This window comes from Setaria viridis, chromosome 3 (genome assembly GCF_005286985.2).
Source record: "Setaria viridis chromosome 3, Setaria_viridis_v4.0, whole genome shotgun sequence".
NCBI lineage: Eukaryota > Viridiplantae > Streptophyta > Magnoliopsida > Poales > Poaceae > Setaria > Setaria viridis.
The window spans coordinates 27,304,838-27,323,727 of record NC_048265.2 but is presented as its reverse complement, the minus strand read 5'-3'; the positions used below and the strand labels follow the sequence as shown (position 1 = coordinate 27,323,727).

Sequence of the window (18,890 nt, the reverse complement as noted above, 5' to 3'; positions counted from 1 at the left end):
GTTAAGGAGGATGGTGGGAAGGAAGATAATCATGTGTGGGTAGCTTTTGCTAGGGCCACCGAGGTGTGCATGAACACTTTGTAGACTCTACCTGATATCCAATCGGATACGAAGTAAACTTGCATTCATAATTTGCTTGGGGAAACTTCACAATCCATGTCGTTACTATAGTTGCTAAAATTTTACTATATTTTTGCGATCCATAAATTATTGTTGTTATATTGTTACTGAAATACTCCGTACAGGTAACCGTTAGAGTCGAATAGTGCTAGTATATGTGCCAACCCCTACGTGTCGACAAATGATTCATACATGATTTGACTGCTTGCAATTCAAGGCCACTTATATATTTGTCCCCTGTACCATGAAGACATCAACGAAATCAACTATGGAAACATAGCATCGTGGTACATGAGTGGGTACCCCAAGTGATGATCCTTATTTAAATCCCAATTGTTTGACCATTCGGCATCATGTGCCCCTACGGTGGCAACGTGTTTTTTTTTGGTTGACCAGGTCTTCATCCTCACCAATTCTTAGGTTTCCACCCTTCTCTTCCAGCCCAAGAATGGTTAAAAAAATACCAGAATTCAACTCCTAGGTACTACTAAGTTTCATTAAGAATCACTTTATCTGCCATAATCATCATCAAATTGAAGTGCAAATTGTAGTAGGGAAAACTGCAAGTGACAGAAATACGGAGTAGATCCGGTTCAAACCACGTTATCGCTTAAACGGAGATTCAATGAATTGCATTCAGGGACATAAATGAGATCCCTTTCAGCTAGTGGCAGTAGCTATTCTCAAACACTCTGTTTTTTTATAGAGGAAAACAATCAATGATACTTCCTATAGAAAAACAATCAGTGATACTCCTTCCGTTCTAAATTGTAGGTTGTTTTAACTTTTTTAATTCATTAATATTATTATTCATCTAGACATATACTTTATCTAAGTGCATAACAATATCTATTAATCTAGAAAAGATAAATCGATCTACAATTTGAAATGGAGGGAGTATTTTGTTAACACCTGTAAAATGATTTTCGCTTTCAACAGTAACTGTAGTAGTTCTCAAGGAGAGGGTCAAACCTGACAAGCTCTGAAGGGCCAGAATAGAATGCAAGCAAAAGAGAAGGCTCCAAGCTTATGAAAATGTCAGGCAGTTGGACCGAGTATACAACCAAAAGTTCGGGGAGCAAGACTTATTTCAGGCACGACCACTTCGGCATCGCCGAGCTTCGCTTCTCGCCTTCTTCCTCTTCCCACCTTAGAGGTTTGCTCCCTTGCTGCTGCACAACCTCTTCCGCAAGGACGAGGGATTTGGGAGGAGGACCTTTGGGAATTAAGATCGGAGAAGGCATTCTTCTGGTAGTTCTGGCTCGGGCACGGTGGAGCTGATGGTGATGATGAGGGGGAGGCAGCAGCTCCTCTTGCTGCTCTTCGTCTTGTGCGCAACCGGATTAAGAATTGCCTCCGCCGACACTAACCCGCAAGATGGTAAGCTTTTTTTTTTTGCAATTCGTGGAATTTTAGGAGTGGGAAGAAAAAAAAATTGCGGGTTATGCGTTTCAGTAGAGGAAGGCTGAAGAGTTTTGCCTGTTTCAACAGTAATTAATTGTCAAGTATTACCAATTGAAGGGCAGCAGCAAAAATTTGGGAGTTCAATTTGGTAATACTATGTGTTTAGTTTGTCTAGAAATTGGAGATATTCAGTTCTGATTTGGTGATTCGTTTGTTTCGCTGGACTTTTTAGTTTCCTCGGATTGGATGAGGGTGGAAATGGCAAAAAGTAAAAAAGAAAAAAGAAAAGAAAATTGCTTTCTTTCCTGCATATAGTTTCACCTTTCCTGCGCTTTGTGTTCATCTTTCTCTATTAAACTCAGCTTTGATACATACGCCTGACCATGTTCTTCCCGTTCGTGCCAGATAATATAACTTTTCTATATCATTCTTCCAGTTTTATGTTGGGAGCGGCCTACTTTAAGGTTTATTGGTAGCAAAATTGCTTCTCTCTTGCTTTTCTTCGGAAACAGTTCTTTGGTGCCATTGTTCAGCCAGTTTCTAATTTCACATCATCTGTGTTTCGCATTAATTTATATCTACTAAACGCTGTTTCCATACATATGCTTGACCACGGTTGATGTGATTCTTCCAGTTTCATGGTGCCAGATAATGAAACTTTTGATGCTCCAATCTTTTTCAGATATGTTATTTAGTAAAGGATCTATAACCAAAGAATTTGCATAAGGTTGTTCCAATAGAGCCAATCCCAACCTACTAGTTTAATTCATACCTGCCGCAATATAGTAATGAAATCAAATGTCCAAAAGTTGGTTGACTAGTTGTTGTCACCCTCCTCCCTCTTGCAGCGGCTGCTCTCAGATCCTTGATGAAGAAGTGGAAAAATGTGCCTGCTAGCTGGGGGAAATACAATGATCCTTGTGGCGCAAAATGGGACGGTATTTTGTGCGACGGAAATGGAAGGGTCACATCACTGTGAGTAAAGCTGTTCCCAGCATGTCAGCAGCTGCTCAAGATCCTGATTTTTCGTTCTCCCTTGATTTAACGCTCTTCGCATCGCAGGAATCTGTTTGGTATGAGCATGAGTGGCACTCTGAGTGATGATATAGGAAGCCTGACTGAACTAAGGATCCTGTGAGTGGTTGCCATCATGTTACATTATTTTCCCAAAAATGTTGTGGATGCCTCTATGCTTGGACTGTTTTATGATTACAGGGCTGTGGAATGTTAGGACACTGATGCACTATGTCTGATCGATGTTCTGCAGGGATCTATCCTCAAACAGTCTTGATGGGCCATTGCCAGCTGTTATTGGCAAGTTGGTTAAGCTTGAATATCTGTAAGTTGTCAGCTAAGTTACTGAACTGAGGAACCAGTGCTCATCTTCTTTCTACACTTTATTGATTAACATCTTTTTTACTCAAATATATTGCAGGGCATTGATAGGTTGCGGTTTCACCGGTCCTGTTCCAAGCGAACTAGGCAACCTGTCTCAACTAAAATTCTTGTAAGGCTACTGTTCTTCCTATCAACATTTTTTCCGTATTGTTAGAATGTATCCATATCAGCAGGATACTAATTTTGTTTCTTAATTTGATGTTTTTGCATAGTGCTCTGAACTCAAACAAATTAACGGGCAGCATTCCACCCTCATTAGGCAAGCTCTCGAATGTCATCTGGCTGGACCTTGCCGATAACATGTTGACAGGATCACTCCCAAATTCCAAGGACAATGGAACTGGATTGGACCAGCTTGTCAAGGCAGAGCACTTGTTAGTGTCATAAATGACATCAGTTTTGTTGCTTATTCTTTATGAGGCTATCACTCATAAATATGTTTTTTTCTGTTCTTTCTAGCCATTTCAATGGAAACATGCTGGAAGGTTCTATCCCAACAAATCTCTTCAACTCCAGCATGCACCTCAAGCATATGTAAGCTCAAAGATTTAACTTTTGCCTCATTCATTAGGATTTTTCTAACTATGATTTCTTTTGTCCAGACTTTTTGATATAAACAGATTTACTGGACCCATTCCAACATCCATTGGTGTAATTCCATACCTTGAAGTACTGTAAGTGTTCATAAAACTTGCTCTACGGTTGGATGGCGGTTAGTATTAGTTCGGGAAGCTGATTATCTTGATGTGCTCTCTGAATACAGTCGTCTAAATAACAACGGTTTCACGGGTAAAGTTCCTGCTTTCAACAACCTGACTAAGCTCCACGTTCTGTAAGTTGTCCAATTCGAATATTTTACTTTATTAGGATAAGCTTTGTGTTGTTCCACTTGTAACATTCTTTTAAAAAAATCAACCAGAATGCTTTCAAATAACAAGCTAAGTGGACCAATTCCTAACTTGACGGGGATGGGCTCTCTGGAAAATGTGTAAGAACTTCCTGCAAGCTCAAGCCACATATTGCTAGAAACTTGCTCTCTTACTATTAACACATGATTTATCACTGTCCACAGGGACATCAGCAACAACAGCTTTGATCCTTCTAACGTTCCAAGCTGGTTCTCAGATTTGAAGAGCATAATGACCCTGTAAATCACAAATCTCATCTGAGCTTAGTCAGTAAAGTTGCAGTTTTTGGAGCAATCGCATGATCGAAGTCTCTTTTTTTCTTGCAGTACAATGCAGTCAGTCGGGCTTTCTGGGCAACTGCCGCAGAAGCTTTTCAGTTTTCCTCAATTGCGACATCTGTAAGACATGTTAAAATCATAGGACCTCTCTAGCATTGTTTATGTTATCAAAATACACTTACTTGTCAAGCATCCTGCAGAGTACTAAATGATAATGAACTGAATGGCACGCTTGACATGGGCAACAATATAAGAACACATCTGGATGTTTTTGATATTCGAAACAACAAAATCTCCTCAGTTACAGTGTACAACAGCTTCAATGTTGAAAACCTCAAGTGCGTATTTCTGCTTATTTCAATACGTAGTTTCCTGACAGCAGTACATTCATTTCTCATCAAATTATTTCATTCTCTCAAAGGCTTGAAGGAAACCCACTCTGCAATGATTCTCTTCTGTCAGACACAACGCCATGCACGGGCCTGCAAACTGAAGCCCCACCTCAGCCTGTTCCCTTTGATGTCCAGTGTGCAAATCCTTTTATTGAAACTATCATCTTCAGAGCTCCTTCCTTCGCCAATGTAATCGAGTACCTTCCTCAGCTGGAGAAGAACTTATCTGGTCAACTGAGCAGCTGTACCCCGAACCGGCTAGGCTTAAAACCTTACTTCAATGAAGGTGGGTACCTTAAGGTGGCAATCAAGGCATGCCCAGTAAACCAGAAGAAATTCAACTACTCGCAAGTGTTAAACTGCTTCAACCTGACCCTTCAGACTTACAAGCCACCGGAGAAGTTTGGACCTTACTATGTGAAAGCGGATCCTTACCCGTTCCATGACAAAAGTAACTATTCAGTTCTTCTTGGTTGTTTCTGATACTATCATATGTACTAGGCTAAAACGTAATCGCTGGTGTGCAGCTTCTCGAGCAGTGTTGATTGGCATTGTGACCGGATCTGTTCTCCTGATCGTGGGGCTAACTCTGGTTGGATTTTACGCTGTGCAACAAAAGAAGCAGGCGCAGAGGCTTGTGTCCGTCAATAATCCATTTGGTAATGTACTCTACTCGAGAGTTTCACTTATATTTTTATTCTGCAATCTAATGTTACTTTGCCATAAACGTCTCTGTTTAAATTTTCAGCATCATGGGGATCAATGGGAGAAGATATTGGTGAAGCACCAAAACTGAAAAGTGCTAGATTCTTCACATTGGAAGAACTCAAATTGTGCACCAATTATTTCCGAGAAATCAATGTGATTGGGGCAGGAGGCTATGGAAGGGTAAAGAAACAATTCCTCTGCAAACTGAAAGTGCGGTATGCTTTTCTTGTCTTTACTACAGATTTACAAGTTTTTTTCAATTGCAATATAACAGGTGTATCGAGGAAAACTTCCGGATGGGCAGTTAGTAGCAATCAAGAGATCCAAGGAAGGGTCCATGCAGGGTGGCCTTGAGTTCAAGACAGAAATAGAACTCCTTTCCAGGGTTCATCACAAGAACTTGGTTGGACTAGTTGGTTTCTGCTTCGAGAAGGGCGAAAAGATGCTTGTTTACGAGTTCATACCCAATGGAACGCTAAGTGAGGCTCTATATGGTAAGTTTTTCCATCATTTTATTAGTTACATTTGGTTACAGAAGGTGTGCATCTTGTTGATTAACTGTAAGAATCATGAAGTAAAAAGTATCAGGCTACAATATCTGTGAACCATACGTGATCTGCCAGAACTAATCCCAACTGGTTTATGTAGGTATGAAAGGAATACAATTGGACTGGAGCAGGAGGCTCAAGATAGCTCTGGATTCAGCTAGAGGGCTAGCTTACCTCCATGACCACGCCAATCCTCCAATCATTCACAGGGATGTGAAGTCCACCAACATCCTCCTTGATGAGAAGATGACCGCAAAGGTTGCGGATTTTGGCCTGTCATTGCTGGTATCCGACAGCGAGGAAGGCCATCTGTGCACCAATGTGAAGGGAACACTGGTAAGCTTGCACTTTGTGTCCCTGTATTAGCACAAAAATGTCTCTTGCTTATATATGGCATACGTAACATGCTTTGCCATTTCATTGGAGCACATACTCACCAGTCATCACTTCAAACTCTTTACAAAACTGCAGGGCTACCTAGACCCTGAGTACTACATGACGCAGCAGCTCACGGCGAAGAGCGATGTCTACAGCTTCGGTGTGGTGCTGCTAGAGCTCATAGTGGCCAAGCCACCGATACACGACAACAAGTACATCGTCCGCGAGGTGAAGATGGCGCTAGACATGGAGGACCGCAAGCACTGCGGGCTCAAGGATGTGATGGACCCAGTCCTTGAGAAAATGGGGAGCCTCCTCGGCTTCCCACGGTTCCTAAAACTGGCTCTGCAATGCGTCGAAGAGGTGGGAACCGGCCGGCCCTCGATGAACGCCATTGTGAGGGAGATTGAAGGGATAATGGAGGACAACGGGCTCACACCGGACTCCATGTCGGCGAGCTCTTCCTTCAGCATCGAGTCGAGAACGATGAAGGTCGGGCCTAAGCTCCCGTACTCCAGCGCATCGACGTCGTCCTCGACGTTTGATATGAACAGCAGGGCTTTTGAGTACAGTGGGGTGTTCCCTTCTTCTGATGGCAGCTTGAAGTCATGAATCCCTAGATGTACAGGATGGAAGGAAAGCTTGGTAAGGGGCAGCAGTTTATCCCTAGTGTACATTATTCATAGGTTTCAGTAGGACTGTACAGAATCCATAAACTTATGACGATTCTTTTCGCCGTCGAGAGAAAAAGGGGACCTATCGTTTTTTTTTTTTTTTTTTTTGGAACAGAGACGTCTATAACATGTAACTTCGTAACTTCAATCTCCCCGTCAATGATAAATCATAGCAGTTTTTTCCTTTACAATTCTTGGCGTGTTGCAAGTAGGGGTGGTAAAAGATCCTTTAATTTGGCTTAGAAAATTGGAGGGCTCCTAAGGCTGGACTGAAATACTATATGATTTTGAGATAAATATATATAGAGCTGAATTGGATTGTGAAGGAAATATGAGATAAATATATATAGAGCTGAATTGGATTGTGAAGGAAATATGATGACATATCCATTATCTATGCACAGAACATATGTAGCGTCTGAATTTTCACACGAAATTTCGGTTAGCTATATAGGATAATAAATGTTACTTTTTCTATTTTTGGATAGATATTGTGAGATACGCTAATTGTAACTTCGAAGGTACTAATATGATTTTTCCTCCCAAGTCTTCTTTCAAAAATGGATCTCCAAAGCACTAAAAAAAACTTATAAGATGGAGACTCCTATCTGTTGTAAGTTGTAATTAATCCCCAAAAAATCTCAGCCGATCTCACGAAGTTTTATTGTAAACAGCAAGGTGTTTTCCTTAAATTTTTATATCAAACTGTGGCATGGCCATATATACAGTTGGTACACCGTACACTAATAAGATGCTAAAAGTAGCTCCATAGCTAGCTGAATTGCCTGCAACAAATATCTTACGGAGAGTTACTACTTGATGCAAGGGGCAACTGCAAAACACAATTTGCACCCTCATTGTACAACAGATTCTATCCAAAATGATAACTAAACAGATAACCGGAATCAGAATCAGAACCACAATTAAGTCCCACCAAAATATGAATTTGACTCCAATTTCATGAATTTAATTCAATTACTGGTAGCCAAATCAGATGCATATGTTGCACAGTTGAGCACCTCCATAACTTCCAATGAGACACGGATGCTTTCAATCGTAGCTACAGTAAACACTTTTCTTTTCTGGTATAGAATTAGGCATTCATCAGTGGGCAAAGTGACCGTAACCATGTGCACAGAGTACATATCTTGCACTCACACTGTGAAAGCTACGTGTATGAATCGCCAGAACCCTGCGATTACGATAAAAGAATTGGTTACAACACCGTGTGGGGCTTCCGATGCATCTGCACATCTAATCCATAACAGTAATCAGCCCTCATCGCGTTACACTAAGATAGGCCTCATCAGGGCTCCAAGGCGGGCACGGCCGGCTCGACAACCGGTGGCACAGCATCCACCTTGTACCGGAGGCTCTGTCAAGAGGAAAAATTAGATGAATCATCACTAGAACAGAAGTGCAGCCATGACATAAGATACTTGAGTTTGTGGACTTTAACAATCCATTGATGTTAGTTCAATGCAGTCATGACATAAGATACTTGAGTTTGTGGTCATTAACAAGGAAATGCTCGAGTTTGTTTATTAATTCAGGTATAAACACTAGGAGTATTGGAGATGAATCATCATAGATAATCGAAAATGTTTCCAGCGTAAAGAGGGAGTAATTATCCACTGGAAAAGAGGCTTTAAACATGACATTAACTGCGACGATATACGCAGGGAATCATTTGTGATATACCTTTTTGAAGAATGACGAATATGAGTTGTCCCATACAAGTTTGTATGATCCCGCTGAAACAGTGCAAAAATTACCCTGTGTAGGACAAACCAAATGCATGTGAAACATTAGAAGAAGTGCAGAGGTGTTCAACTGTGGGCTGATCAAGCGTAGTATTGAGTGGAGAAACTTTGACTTTAGGGGAACTTAAAACCATCCTTGGGAGTCACTGGCAACTAGTGTAGGCATCAACAACGAGACATAGTGAAGGTTAACCTCACTGCATCCTTCTCGACTATTTCGACAACTTAAACATATTCAACAATAACAGACCATACATTTCAGAATTCTAATATGTAATGTTATCTATAGGCAGCATCTGGGTATGCATGACAGTCTTCTATTAATGAAAACAATGATGCTCAGGATGTATCTACTTTTTTCAGTTTTCGACGAAAAGCTTTTGGCACATCCCACCAATTCAAACATTATCCATTGGACCCATTTTGTCAATCCATGAATGGAATATCTGAACCAAGAAAAGGCGCAACCAGGAAAGAAAACTTACTTGGTCAGCTTCATACCGTCGGTAGGGAAGAATTAGCTACAATACATACAGTTCCATTAGACGATAATTGACACTATGAACTAATGAGATCTTTTTGAGAAGCAGCCATGAAAAAAGAAGAGATCATGCCATCTTGTGAACTGTAGGTATCTAATAAAATAATAGACACAACATAGTTCTGTAAAACCAGAGGAAATAACACAGGTCAGAGGTAAATGTGACACCCAACCCAATTCGGATAAGGCCCAGTAATGGCCCATGAGCGCAAGTGCGCATGTTTATTTAAGTACCACCTTGCTAGTTAAGCAAGGGTGGAGCCAACTTACAAACCTTTGTCCTCCAACTATAGCACATTCGGGTTGACCCTTTTACACGAAGCGAGCGAGAAAGTGTAAGTAGGGTGTTACGTGTATGCGGGCTCGCCCATTGGAAGGTCTAGGCAGTGCGGCTTTGTAGGATGGGGTGTTACAATAAACAAAATGTTGGTCCAAGTAAAACAAACTCCATTATAAGGCAGTTCCCAATGATTTTGTGTGGAACAATATTGGGAATGCTTTACAAATTTAGTTTGTTTTTTTCCACTAACAGATGGTCTCTTTTAGCCATCCCTTTTATAATGTAGGATTTAACACCCCAAGTGAGGGAGCTGCCAGCAAACCCTGGTGGCACCAAGAAAAGTTCCCTCGCTGGCAGGGCGCTGGCCTGTGGTAACATTGCAGCCCTACAGGTGTAGTGGCAGTGGTCGCCAGCCAAGGTAAAGGTGTGACCAGGGTGAAGCCGGGGTTTGGGTCCTCCTCTCGGTCGGTTGACTGAGAGCTTCTTAGTGAAATACCGTGGGATGGCCTTTCCCCACCGTCTGAGTTTTTTAATAGATGGCCTTGTTTCACTTTGCACTGAAAGTTTGTTCTGTTTATTTTTACCGCTCTTCTGTTACTGTTATGGGCAGTCATTCTTCATTGCTTGATTGTGATTGGTACAACTCCTCCCTTTACATAAAGAGGATGACTCTGACCCGTAAGCAGGATCCAGTCTAATCCTATCCAACCATATCTAAACATATCTCCAATTGGTCCTATCTTAACTTATCCTAACCCTAAGGGAACCAGAGCACATGAGTAGTCACACAAACACACCCACCCACTCACACTATGCAGAAATAAAAGGTGTCTCTCAATGCAATTCTTTCACTAGTACAATTGGATAACATATAGCCAAACATGGTTAAATAGATTGGACACAACATATAAAAAAAGGAAAAGGCTATTTTACCCCCCTCACCTATTCACTTTGTCCGTTTAACCCCACGAACAAAATTTAGGCTCACCTTACTCCCCTCCCCTGAACTATTTCATTTGGTTCAATCAACCCCTAATTAGATTTTTCTTTTCTTGTTTCTCCATGTATAAGTTGAATTTTGAGTTCAAATTTTGTGAAAGATATAAAACATGATGCCTTATGTAAAAAAAATTATACTAAGAATTTTTTATGGTTATTTTCATAGGTTAGGAATATTTAATATGAAATTGATCTTAGATATACAAAATTTATGAAAAGTGATTATGAAAAATATCTGAAGTATTTTTCTAATGTAGAGCATCAAGTTATAAGTCAAGTGACAAAATCTGAAATAAAAACTCAACTTGCATCCGAAGAAACAAAAAAGAGAAATATATTTAAGGGGTAGATTTTTCCAAATAAAATAGTTCGGGGGAGTAAAGTGAGCCTAAATTTTGCTTAGAGGGTTAAGCGGACAAAGTAAATAGGTGAGGGGAGTAAAATGAACTTTTTCCTAAAAAAATAGCCCTAACCATGGGACTCTGCAAGACTGCAACTTGAACATGAGAAAGTGTTTTGTGCCAATGCCATCAACAGATCTTCCATAGTGGCTTATCAGAAACAAGAGAATGCTCCAAGTGATGGAAATACGATAGAACACCAAAGGCAAACACATACTTGCTGTGCAGTAAAAATGACAAGAGACCCCTCATAACAATCAAACCATTTTTGTAAAACCACAAAACTATACACAGTGCTATAAAAAATGGATTAATCCTATCAACGTCCATGAACAGAGAAGATGTCTTCTGGATATCTCAGTTTCATTTATGAACTGAGTATCAAATCCTAGTGAACAACTTCCCCAAAAAAAAATCCTATTAAACAAGAAACTTACAGTTTTTTCCCCTGAAGGGCTAATGTACTCCACATGAAATCCAATGTCCTGCCAACATCAAATCTTTCTCATAAGGAATTATGAAAAAATCGATTAACTACTAAACCATTACAAAGGCTGTACAATCCTAGTTGAAATTACAGATGACGTTGCTTCTTTGGTTCAAGAAACATGAATCATTATCCAGCACTTCTATTTCAACAGTAGTATGAAACATTTCTCTTTTAGTATTCCCTCTATCCCAAATTACTATTCATTTTGGCTTTTCTAGATACATAGCTTTTGATATGTGCCTAGATAAATACTATGTCTAGATACATAGCAAAAGTTTTGCATCTAGAAAAGCCAAAACAAATAGTAATTTGGGACGGAGGGAGTAGCTAAAGACACTACCATATATTATCATCAGGATTATAATTAAGATAGTTATCACAGTGACATCAGCGTTCTAGGCTTTACTATTTTTTTTCATTTCAGCCAAATATCTCGTCCCATCTTTTATTAATCTCTTTCACATAAACCACAAATATCTCATAAGTAAGAAGAACCATTGAAGCCTTCTAAACAATAAAAATGTGTTTGCATAGTTAGAAAAACGAAATACATAACTAGAGTCATCTTCTGTTGCATAGAGTAGGGAATCAGCGTAGTACCAATACCATGTTGAGGGCCCCTTGTTGCAAGGAGAAGTCCCATGCAATGTATGAGTTTATGGCTTCAACACTCAAGATGACCTGAACAATGTGAATGACAAAACTTAAGCAAATTAGGCCACCCATCAATAAAACATCAACTACTTAACAGTCCAGATGACTGCTCCGGGACTTGATGATAGATTGAACAGGGAAATGCCAACGAGCGCAAAAGATATCTTATTTACCAATAAATAAAGCAAAGGTCAACTAGATATGTACCTCATGAGTCTTTCCAGCTGGAATAATAGTTTCTTTGTATTCATCACTTTTCCTACCAAAAAAGTAGGTGGAAAAGGTATTTCAGTTCTGCAAACCTCTCTTGTACTTCTTCGTACTAAGCTAAATTGCTTAGTGGCAAAGTGCATGAGATTACTGCTAAATGGAGAAATTACCTTGCATCTGCAGCACCTGCATCCTCAGCAGATATAAAGAATGGTGCATTCACAAAAACCTCGCTGCAGAGTGTTGACTCATTAGTTGAAAAAATCATGAAAATAGTTTATAAAATTTATACACAACAAATAATTAATGCTAGTTAGCGAGCTGAACCTGCATCACATTGACATCTAATTACCTATTATAAAGTAATTGTAAACAGAAAAATGAACGCTGGACATGCTATGCTATTTACACGTTGCCTTTGGCTACCAGGTTGAAACTGTAATTAACTATATTGATTATCACTGCCTTAACTACCAAAAATAGAAATAACAGCCACGATTTTGGACAGAAAGAGTAATGGTAATTAACAAGAAATCATCTGAGATTCTCCTCAAAATGGAACCTATATTAAGTTAGATAACAACTCATGTTGAAAAGCTAAAAATGAAAGAGAAAACAAATACAACAATTAATAATTATTTACATGCAAACCGAAGTGAAAGAAAGGCAGGAACTCCTTTTTTTTTCTTGAAGCCATAGGAATGAATTACTTCATTGGAAATTTAAGAAAAGCTTGACTTGTGCACTTCAGAATACATTCCAAGGGTTTTGTTACTATTTTGGGATCTACTTTGAGTTTTTAAACTAACAATCGTTTTTTATAATGAGACATTTTTTTGCCACTACTTCGATGTCTAATCTTCTTTCTACGATTGTAAAATGCCCCTTCACGAAATATATTTTGATCCAAACAAAGTTCATAAAATAAGGAAAAACATAAAATGCAATTTTAATGGTCATTTTGAAAAAATAGTTCTGAAATTTTCTCAACAATATAAAATCTTGTCATTTTGGAAAAACATTTCAGCCTCAGAGCAATTTGAGCAAAATCTGCTTCAAAATTAAAACTTATGTTCATGTTTATGGTTTTATGACCCTTTTCTTTACTCTTTTAACAAAATCTACAATTTTATGATATGTACCTTGATAGTCATGGACTTTCTATTGAGTTTTCTCAATTATCTACAGTCAAACTGTTTTGAGATAACAAAGTGGTAAGGAAATAGACATTGGAAGAATAATGGAAAATGAGACAAGGGTGTTTTGCAATGGTAGAAGTGGGAATACTACCAGGATAGAACTACAGGAAGTGGCAAAAGGAAAATAATCACTAGAGTATATGGTCTTACATAGTTCTTCTCTACAAGCTAAATATTAGCACTGAAGTTTGAAATGTATAATTTTTGAAGCCCTAGAGCATCGATGATGGGAACAACGCATATCAGTATGCCATAAATATAGAATGAAACTGTACATTTAATGCTGAAATTATAATTACCCAATGAATTCAGTGAACTTCACAAACTCCTCGGTGTATATAATTACAGCATGCTGCAGCACAGCAATGTCATCCTTGTCTCTGTTAATTTTTAGTGGAAGATAATTAAGAATTAGAAGGATCCTCTTGCACCTAAAAAAGAGTAAGTCCCTACAGTCTTTTTCTGAGCACTAAAAGAAACAGTCCAAATGAGAACTTCTCACATTTTCCTTTGTCCATATCGTGCCAAAGAGACATGCAGATACAACCGAATTGCGAGCACCAATTTTGTAAGGGTGTATAGAGCTGGGCCGTAACGTTCTCTTTGCTCTTCCATAGGTCTGGAAAGAAATTTGAGATTGAAAGATAAGACAGTTGCAACATCAGCAGTTCAGCATTATGCATGCAGTTACTTCACATACTCAATTTTAGATATGCATGGCACGATTTGCTAAAATTCATTTCATTTTTTCAATGGAAAGATATGCATACATACCCATTGTCATCATTTATTTGTCGAATAAAATCCAATAAAACCTGAGGTAGAAGAAACTAAATGTCAAATTATATCACTGTTTAACACAGAATGCTGAAAGACACAGTAAATATTTAATTAGGTATATTATTTTGGTAAAGATATATCAAAATAAAGAAGTTGCAGCAATCCGAGTATCTAACCTAATAAAAAACACCAAGCTTTAGCAAATAAAAATAATACTTGCAAGAATGAAATGGTGAATGATTCTAGTTTACTAACCTGTGGAACACCAACCAAATACCTAACAAGAGTCTTATATACACCTGTCGCAGAACCAAGCTGTGCTAATTGCACCCTCCTACAGATTATAATTATGGAAAGGAAAATATAAAAAAATTATTGATAACAAATGCAGACTTATAAGTGAAATTATTGCAGGTAGGCAACCTTTCCATCTGCTGTTTCCATAACAATGCATATCGATCACGAATGCTTCCGCCAGCACTAGCTAAAGCATCTACCTCCGCTTGCTTATTCCTCTCTGAGCGTTCTCTCTGTTGCCTGATTAGAGTACCCCGAAAATCTTGGGGCATATATGTCATAACTGCATAATATTATAGACAAATGATTGAATGTCAATTACTAAGGGGGTGTTTGGAAGACAGGGGCTAAACTTTAGCCCCTGTCACATCGGATGTTTGGACACTAATTAGGAGTACTAAACATAGGCTAATTACAAAACTAATTGCACAACCCCTAGGCTAAATCGCGAGATGAATCTATTAAGCCTAATTAGTCCATGATTTGACAATGTGGTGCTACAGTAACCATTCGCTAATGATGGATTAATTAGGCTTAATAGATTCGCCTCGCGATTTAGCCTAGGGGTTCTAATATTAGTTTTATAATTAGCTCATGTTTAGTCCTCCTAATTAGCATCCGAACATCCGATGTGACAGGGCTAAAGTTTAGCCCCTGGTATCCAAACGCCCCCTAAGAAGCTGTAATTGTACTCAATTGTAGATACAAGGGATGAACTATCTATGGTTAAGCAGAAACATTGTTATTACCATCAAATTTGCAGTCCTGATATAAAAAAAAACAAATACTTTCAAATAATCAGCAGAAAGTGGCATGGCAAGGACCCACTTCATGTTTGTGCTGATGTACTCAGTACATAATGGAATGCATGCCAAGGACTTGTTTCATGTTTTTGATGATGTATTCAGTATATAATGGAAGTATGAAACATGTCATATTATGACTTGCATTGAGTAGATCTGGGAACATCAATCTTAAGAATCAAAAAATAAATTGCAGAAACAATGTGGATCAGTCCAGCAATCTATCAGATGATATCCAAACCATCTATACCATAACTGAAATGGTAAACAGCACAAAACCATCAACTGCTTAATTGTATAAATATCCAATGGCTTAGTCACAATATAAGAATTAAGATTTATTAATAAGTATTCACGTTTAGTTTGCTATTAATGAAGTGCAACACAGGAAAAGAAAAAACAAAGTAACAAAAAATCAACCTGTATTGAAAACATTGTCAGCATTTTTCAACTGAAATTGTTCTAACTTCTTCAACATGTCCTTCAATTTAGCTTCAATATCATCAAGTTTAGAAACTATCTCAGTGTCTTCTGGAGTGGACTTCTGTTGAAGCTGCTTACATGCAAATGACAAATGTTGACTACTAACAAAGCAAAGGCAGAATTCATACATAGATGTAGCTAAAAGGCTAGACTTACTGCCACAGGACGACGGGATGTATTGAGCAAAAACAGAATTTCTTCCATTTGTTCTCTGTTCTTCCACATATTCTCATCAATTTTGTGGGCAGGTATGCCAGCTGCTTCTTGTTTCAAGAGCTCCTCATCTTTCACATGCAAGATGGATGAAATAGTTATATTATAAATGTGATTTTTTTTCCGAAAAAGATTATATAATGTTTAAAGGTCCAGAAAGCTGCCTTTGGTTACTTATGCAGAAGGCATCTTTGTACTACCTAGAAATGTAAGCTCATCAGTGTTCATGTAATCCCTGCTCCCGGTACACAGACTTCTTATTTTTCATGAAATAATTACTTTCCTCATCTTTTCTTGTCATGCATTTTCATTTGTTTATTTTTTTTTCCAAAATTGAAGAGTATATAAGCACTTTTGAAGTGACCCTTCTATCTTCTCGCAAGCCCTATTTTCCCATCAGTAAACTTTTGGTTGCATAGGAGCACAATAACCTAAGAAATTGGGGAAATTCGTCTAGGGCATACTACATTTCCATGATTTTGTCTGTAGAACACTCATTTTTAGATGAAAAGAAAAATAAATTGCAGTGCCCGATAGGTTGATTGTGTTTTAATTACCCTTGATTGTGTTCTTTCCTAGTTGAGTGGATCTGCGTAGCAGAGCCCAATCTTCTACCACAAGCTCTGACCTGACTTGTTGTACTTGATTCACCAACGTAAATAGACAACTGGGATAAGGGCTTTCATCCCATAAAAGAGAAGTGAGTCCGCATGTTGGCAAATGATTTGGAATTTAAACTGGCCACAGAGGAAACTGAAGCCCTAACTCCCAATTCTTTCTATCTTACATCGCCATCGAGCCCTGGCTGTAGAGTCACAGGTTTCTAATCGCAGTGGATTTATGTTTTCTTTGGCTTTTCAATTCGCTTCGTTCAACCCTGATCTGGATAGATAGCTCGGCTTCTATTAGCTGAGAATGGTTTTGTCGAGGAAAGGTTTCGCTATACAACAACAATGAACTCACTTCTGATCAAATGGGATGAATCGGTAATCTTTCTGTCTTGTGAGAGAGAGTCACTTGCTGTATTGAGAGCAGGTGGGTGACATGCATTAAGCAAAATCAGTTGTCATGTTTTTGATCTTCTTTGCGCAAGAAGATCTTAGTGTCTTGCAGACAAATTGCATGCAGTTTACCACTGTGAATGGGTAAAGCTGCAAGAATATACTAAGTAATTGACTATTATTGTAGAATGTATATTTATGTGATCCAGACAAAGCCTCTTAAAACCATTCTGGGCCTAGTCACAATTCAACTTTTCAAGTAGTTCCAGGAAGCTGAGTTTTAACCAAGTGCAAACAACCCATGAGAACACCTATTTTTTTTCCAGAATTCAGCTATAGTGATTACAAGATAAAAATGGGCTCTTAGAATACTATTTTACCTACCAAAAGCCATCAATGTGGGGTTCACTCAATTTCTAAATTGAGTACTTAGCTGGAAAGTTCACAAGCATTTAGTGGAAGCAAAACTGCACAAGAAGCAGCTCCGCCAGCAACTGATGGTAGCTGAGGGTGGCAGGCACATCAGGGTTAATGTAGAGTATGGCAGTTAACATGTAAACTCAGACCTGAGTAGTCCAATAAATATAAGATATTATAAGTTCATCGCCCATTTGATAAAGGAAAACTGGCAACAGTAGCATCCCATGGTCAAAATTGACAAATATGATACACCCTCTAATTCATTAGATGGCTCATTGCAGAGTTTGCAATGTTTAAATTGAGGATCCTGTTTGGACCAGGTAAGCGCAGGTCACCATCCATCGTAAGAGACAGCTGCAACTGCAACCATAAGGATGCCACAACTTCGTATGCAACACTCTTCAAAACAATGACAACATCCAGCAGCAAGAATAGTTTGATCAACCAAGCCACAACTTTAACCAAGCTGTGGTCACTTGTACATCTATAGCAACTGGTGGATCTCAAACAGCTATATACCACTATGGTCGTGCAAAGAATGAACACACTAAACAGTAGTTAAACAGGATCATAGCTTGTTGACTATTTTGGCTTGAAAAGCCTTTTATTTTCTAGTCATTCATCCAGTAACCATTGAACTGAAGCTACAGATTCGTTAGTCTATACAGGATTGTACAAAAATTACCTAAACAGAAAAAAAAAAAGCTCATAAAACTACTGGGATGAGCTTTCTCACATTCTTACGCTTCATCAAGAAGCAATTTTGAGCTGCTCTCAGCAACCCGAGCAAGTAATTTGCTAATAGCCACCAGATTCCACAAAGCTACCCGCCCGTAGAAGCAAATACTAAGTCTAATCCCGGACGGGAGAAACCGAACTCCGGTTTGAACAGTTGAAAAAAGTGGTGAAGAGATCGAGATTATACGCCGCCTAGGGGAAGGGAGAAGCGGATCGCGGGTGAGATCAGCGAGAGAGGGCGCAGGCGCTCACCGGGGGTGATGGGAGCAACGGCGGCGAGGTCGGCGGAGAGAGCGCGGAGCCGGGCGGCGAGGTCCGTGGCGGCGTCGGGCAGCGGGGGCAGCGGGTACTTGTCGTAGTAGCGCGCGAGGTAGGCCCGCGTGATGGGCACGAGACCCTCCGTCGTCGCCATCTTCCGGCGCGGCGGGAGAGCTGGTCGGCTGGCGGCGGCGAATGGAGGTGGGAGGTGGCGTGGGGGTAAGGGGAAGGGAGAAGGGGGCACGTGAAATGAACGTGCTGCTATGGTTGGGGAGAAACGGGAGCGGTGCGGTCACCGGGCGGTGGGGTTTAAGAGGGAGGACGAAGAAGCAAAGGGGTTTGGTGCGTCGCCGTGCCGGTGCCGGTGGCGTGGCTGGGCCGCCGCACCGACCGGTAGTTGCTGCCGCGCTGGACGGGGCTCACCGGTGGGGACCGGGGAGAGTTTTGCTAATTGGAATTCACAATATTAAAAATTTCTACTCCCTCCATTTTCAAAATGGAAATAGTTTTAGTTTTTCTAGATACCTGAAATAATCTACCCAAACATGCCCG

The 18,890-nt window shown here is 39.6% G+C and overlaps 2 protein-coding genes across 3 annotated transcripts; one reads left to right on the top strand and one right to left on the bottom strand.

Annotated features, from left to right (window-relative positions):
• The first annotated feature begins 1,139 nt into the window (after positions 1 to 1,139).
• LOC117849710 (leucine-rich repeat receptor protein kinase HPCA1) lies at positions 1,140 to 6,909 on the top strand. Its single transcript, XM_034731355.2, has 19 exons — positions 1,140 to 1,500; positions 2,373 to 2,499; positions 2,587 to 2,658; positions 2,792 to 2,863; positions 2,960 to 3,031; positions 3,135 to 3,296; positions 3,382 to 3,456; positions 3,525 to 3,596; positions 3,686 to 3,754; positions 3,842 to 3,910; positions 3,995 to 4,069; positions 4,157 to 4,228; positions 4,309 to 4,446; positions 4,530 to 4,951; positions 5,028 to 5,159; positions 5,249 to 5,388; positions 5,483 to 5,702; positions 5,857 to 6,092; positions 6,228 to 6,909. The coding sequence occupies exons 1-19, from the start codon at positions 1,401 to 1,403 to the stop codon at positions 6,744 to 6,746; spliced, it is 2,844 nt and encodes a 947-aa protein (XP_034587246.1). The 5' UTR covers positions 1,140 to 1,400; the 3' UTR covers positions 6,747 to 6,909.
• An 822-nt stretch (positions 6,910 to 7,731) lies between these two features.
• Positions 7,732 to 18,611, bottom strand: LOC117849711 (uncharacterized). Of its 2 annotated transcripts, none has more exons than XM_034731356.2 (15): positions 18,333 to 18,611; positions 15,865 to 15,992; positions 15,646 to 15,778; positions 14,549 to 14,705; positions 14,381 to 14,459; positions 14,120 to 14,160; positions 13,848 to 13,964; positions 13,645 to 13,725; positions 12,317 to 12,379; positions 12,144 to 12,195; positions 11,883 to 11,963; positions 11,230 to 11,277; positions 9,057 to 9,092; positions 8,510 to 8,584; positions 7,732 to 8,183 (listed from the first exon to the last, which is right to left on the bottom strand). In XM_034731356.2, exons 1-15 carry the CDS (start codon positions 18,490 to 18,492, stop codon positions 8,115 to 8,117), a joined length of 1,320 nt encoding a protein of 439 aa, XP_034587247.1. In that variant the 5' UTR covers positions 18,493 to 18,611; the 3' UTR covers positions 7,732 to 8,114. The 2 variants fall into 2 exon arrangements, with proteins under 2 accessions (XP_034587247.1, XP_034587248.1); XM_034731357.2 differs by having other exon boundaries at positions 11,889 to 11,963.
• Positions 18,612 to 18,890: the final 279 nt, after the last annotated feature.

Bases quoted from the DNA above. Each gene is read 5' to 3' on its own strand.
- LOC117849710 (XM_034731355.2), top strand. From the start codon at position 1,401: ATGGTGATGATGAGGGGGAGGCAGCAGCTCCTCTTGCTGCTCTTCGTC. The intron at 4,447-4,529 runs GTGCGTATTTCT...ATTCTCTCAAAG, and splicing joins TTCAATGTTGAAAACCTCAA to GCTTGAAGGAAACCCACTCT. The intron at 6,093-6,227 runs GTAAGCTTGCAC...ACAAAACTGCAG, and splicing joins CCAATGTGAAGGGAACACTG to GGCTACCTAGACCCTGAGTA.
- LOC117849711 (XM_034731356.2), bottom strand. From the start codon at position 18,492: ATGGCGACGACGGAGGGTCTCGTGCCCATCACGCGGGCCTACCTCGCG. The intron at 14,460-14,548 runs GTTGCCTACCTG...TATAATCTGTAG, and splicing joins TGGAAACAGCAGATGGAAAG to GAGGGTGCAATTAGCACAGC. The intron at 9,093-11,229 runs GTAAGTTTCTTG...TATGTATTGTAG, and splicing joins GCCCTTCAGGGGAAAAAACT to CTAATTCTTCCCTACCGACG.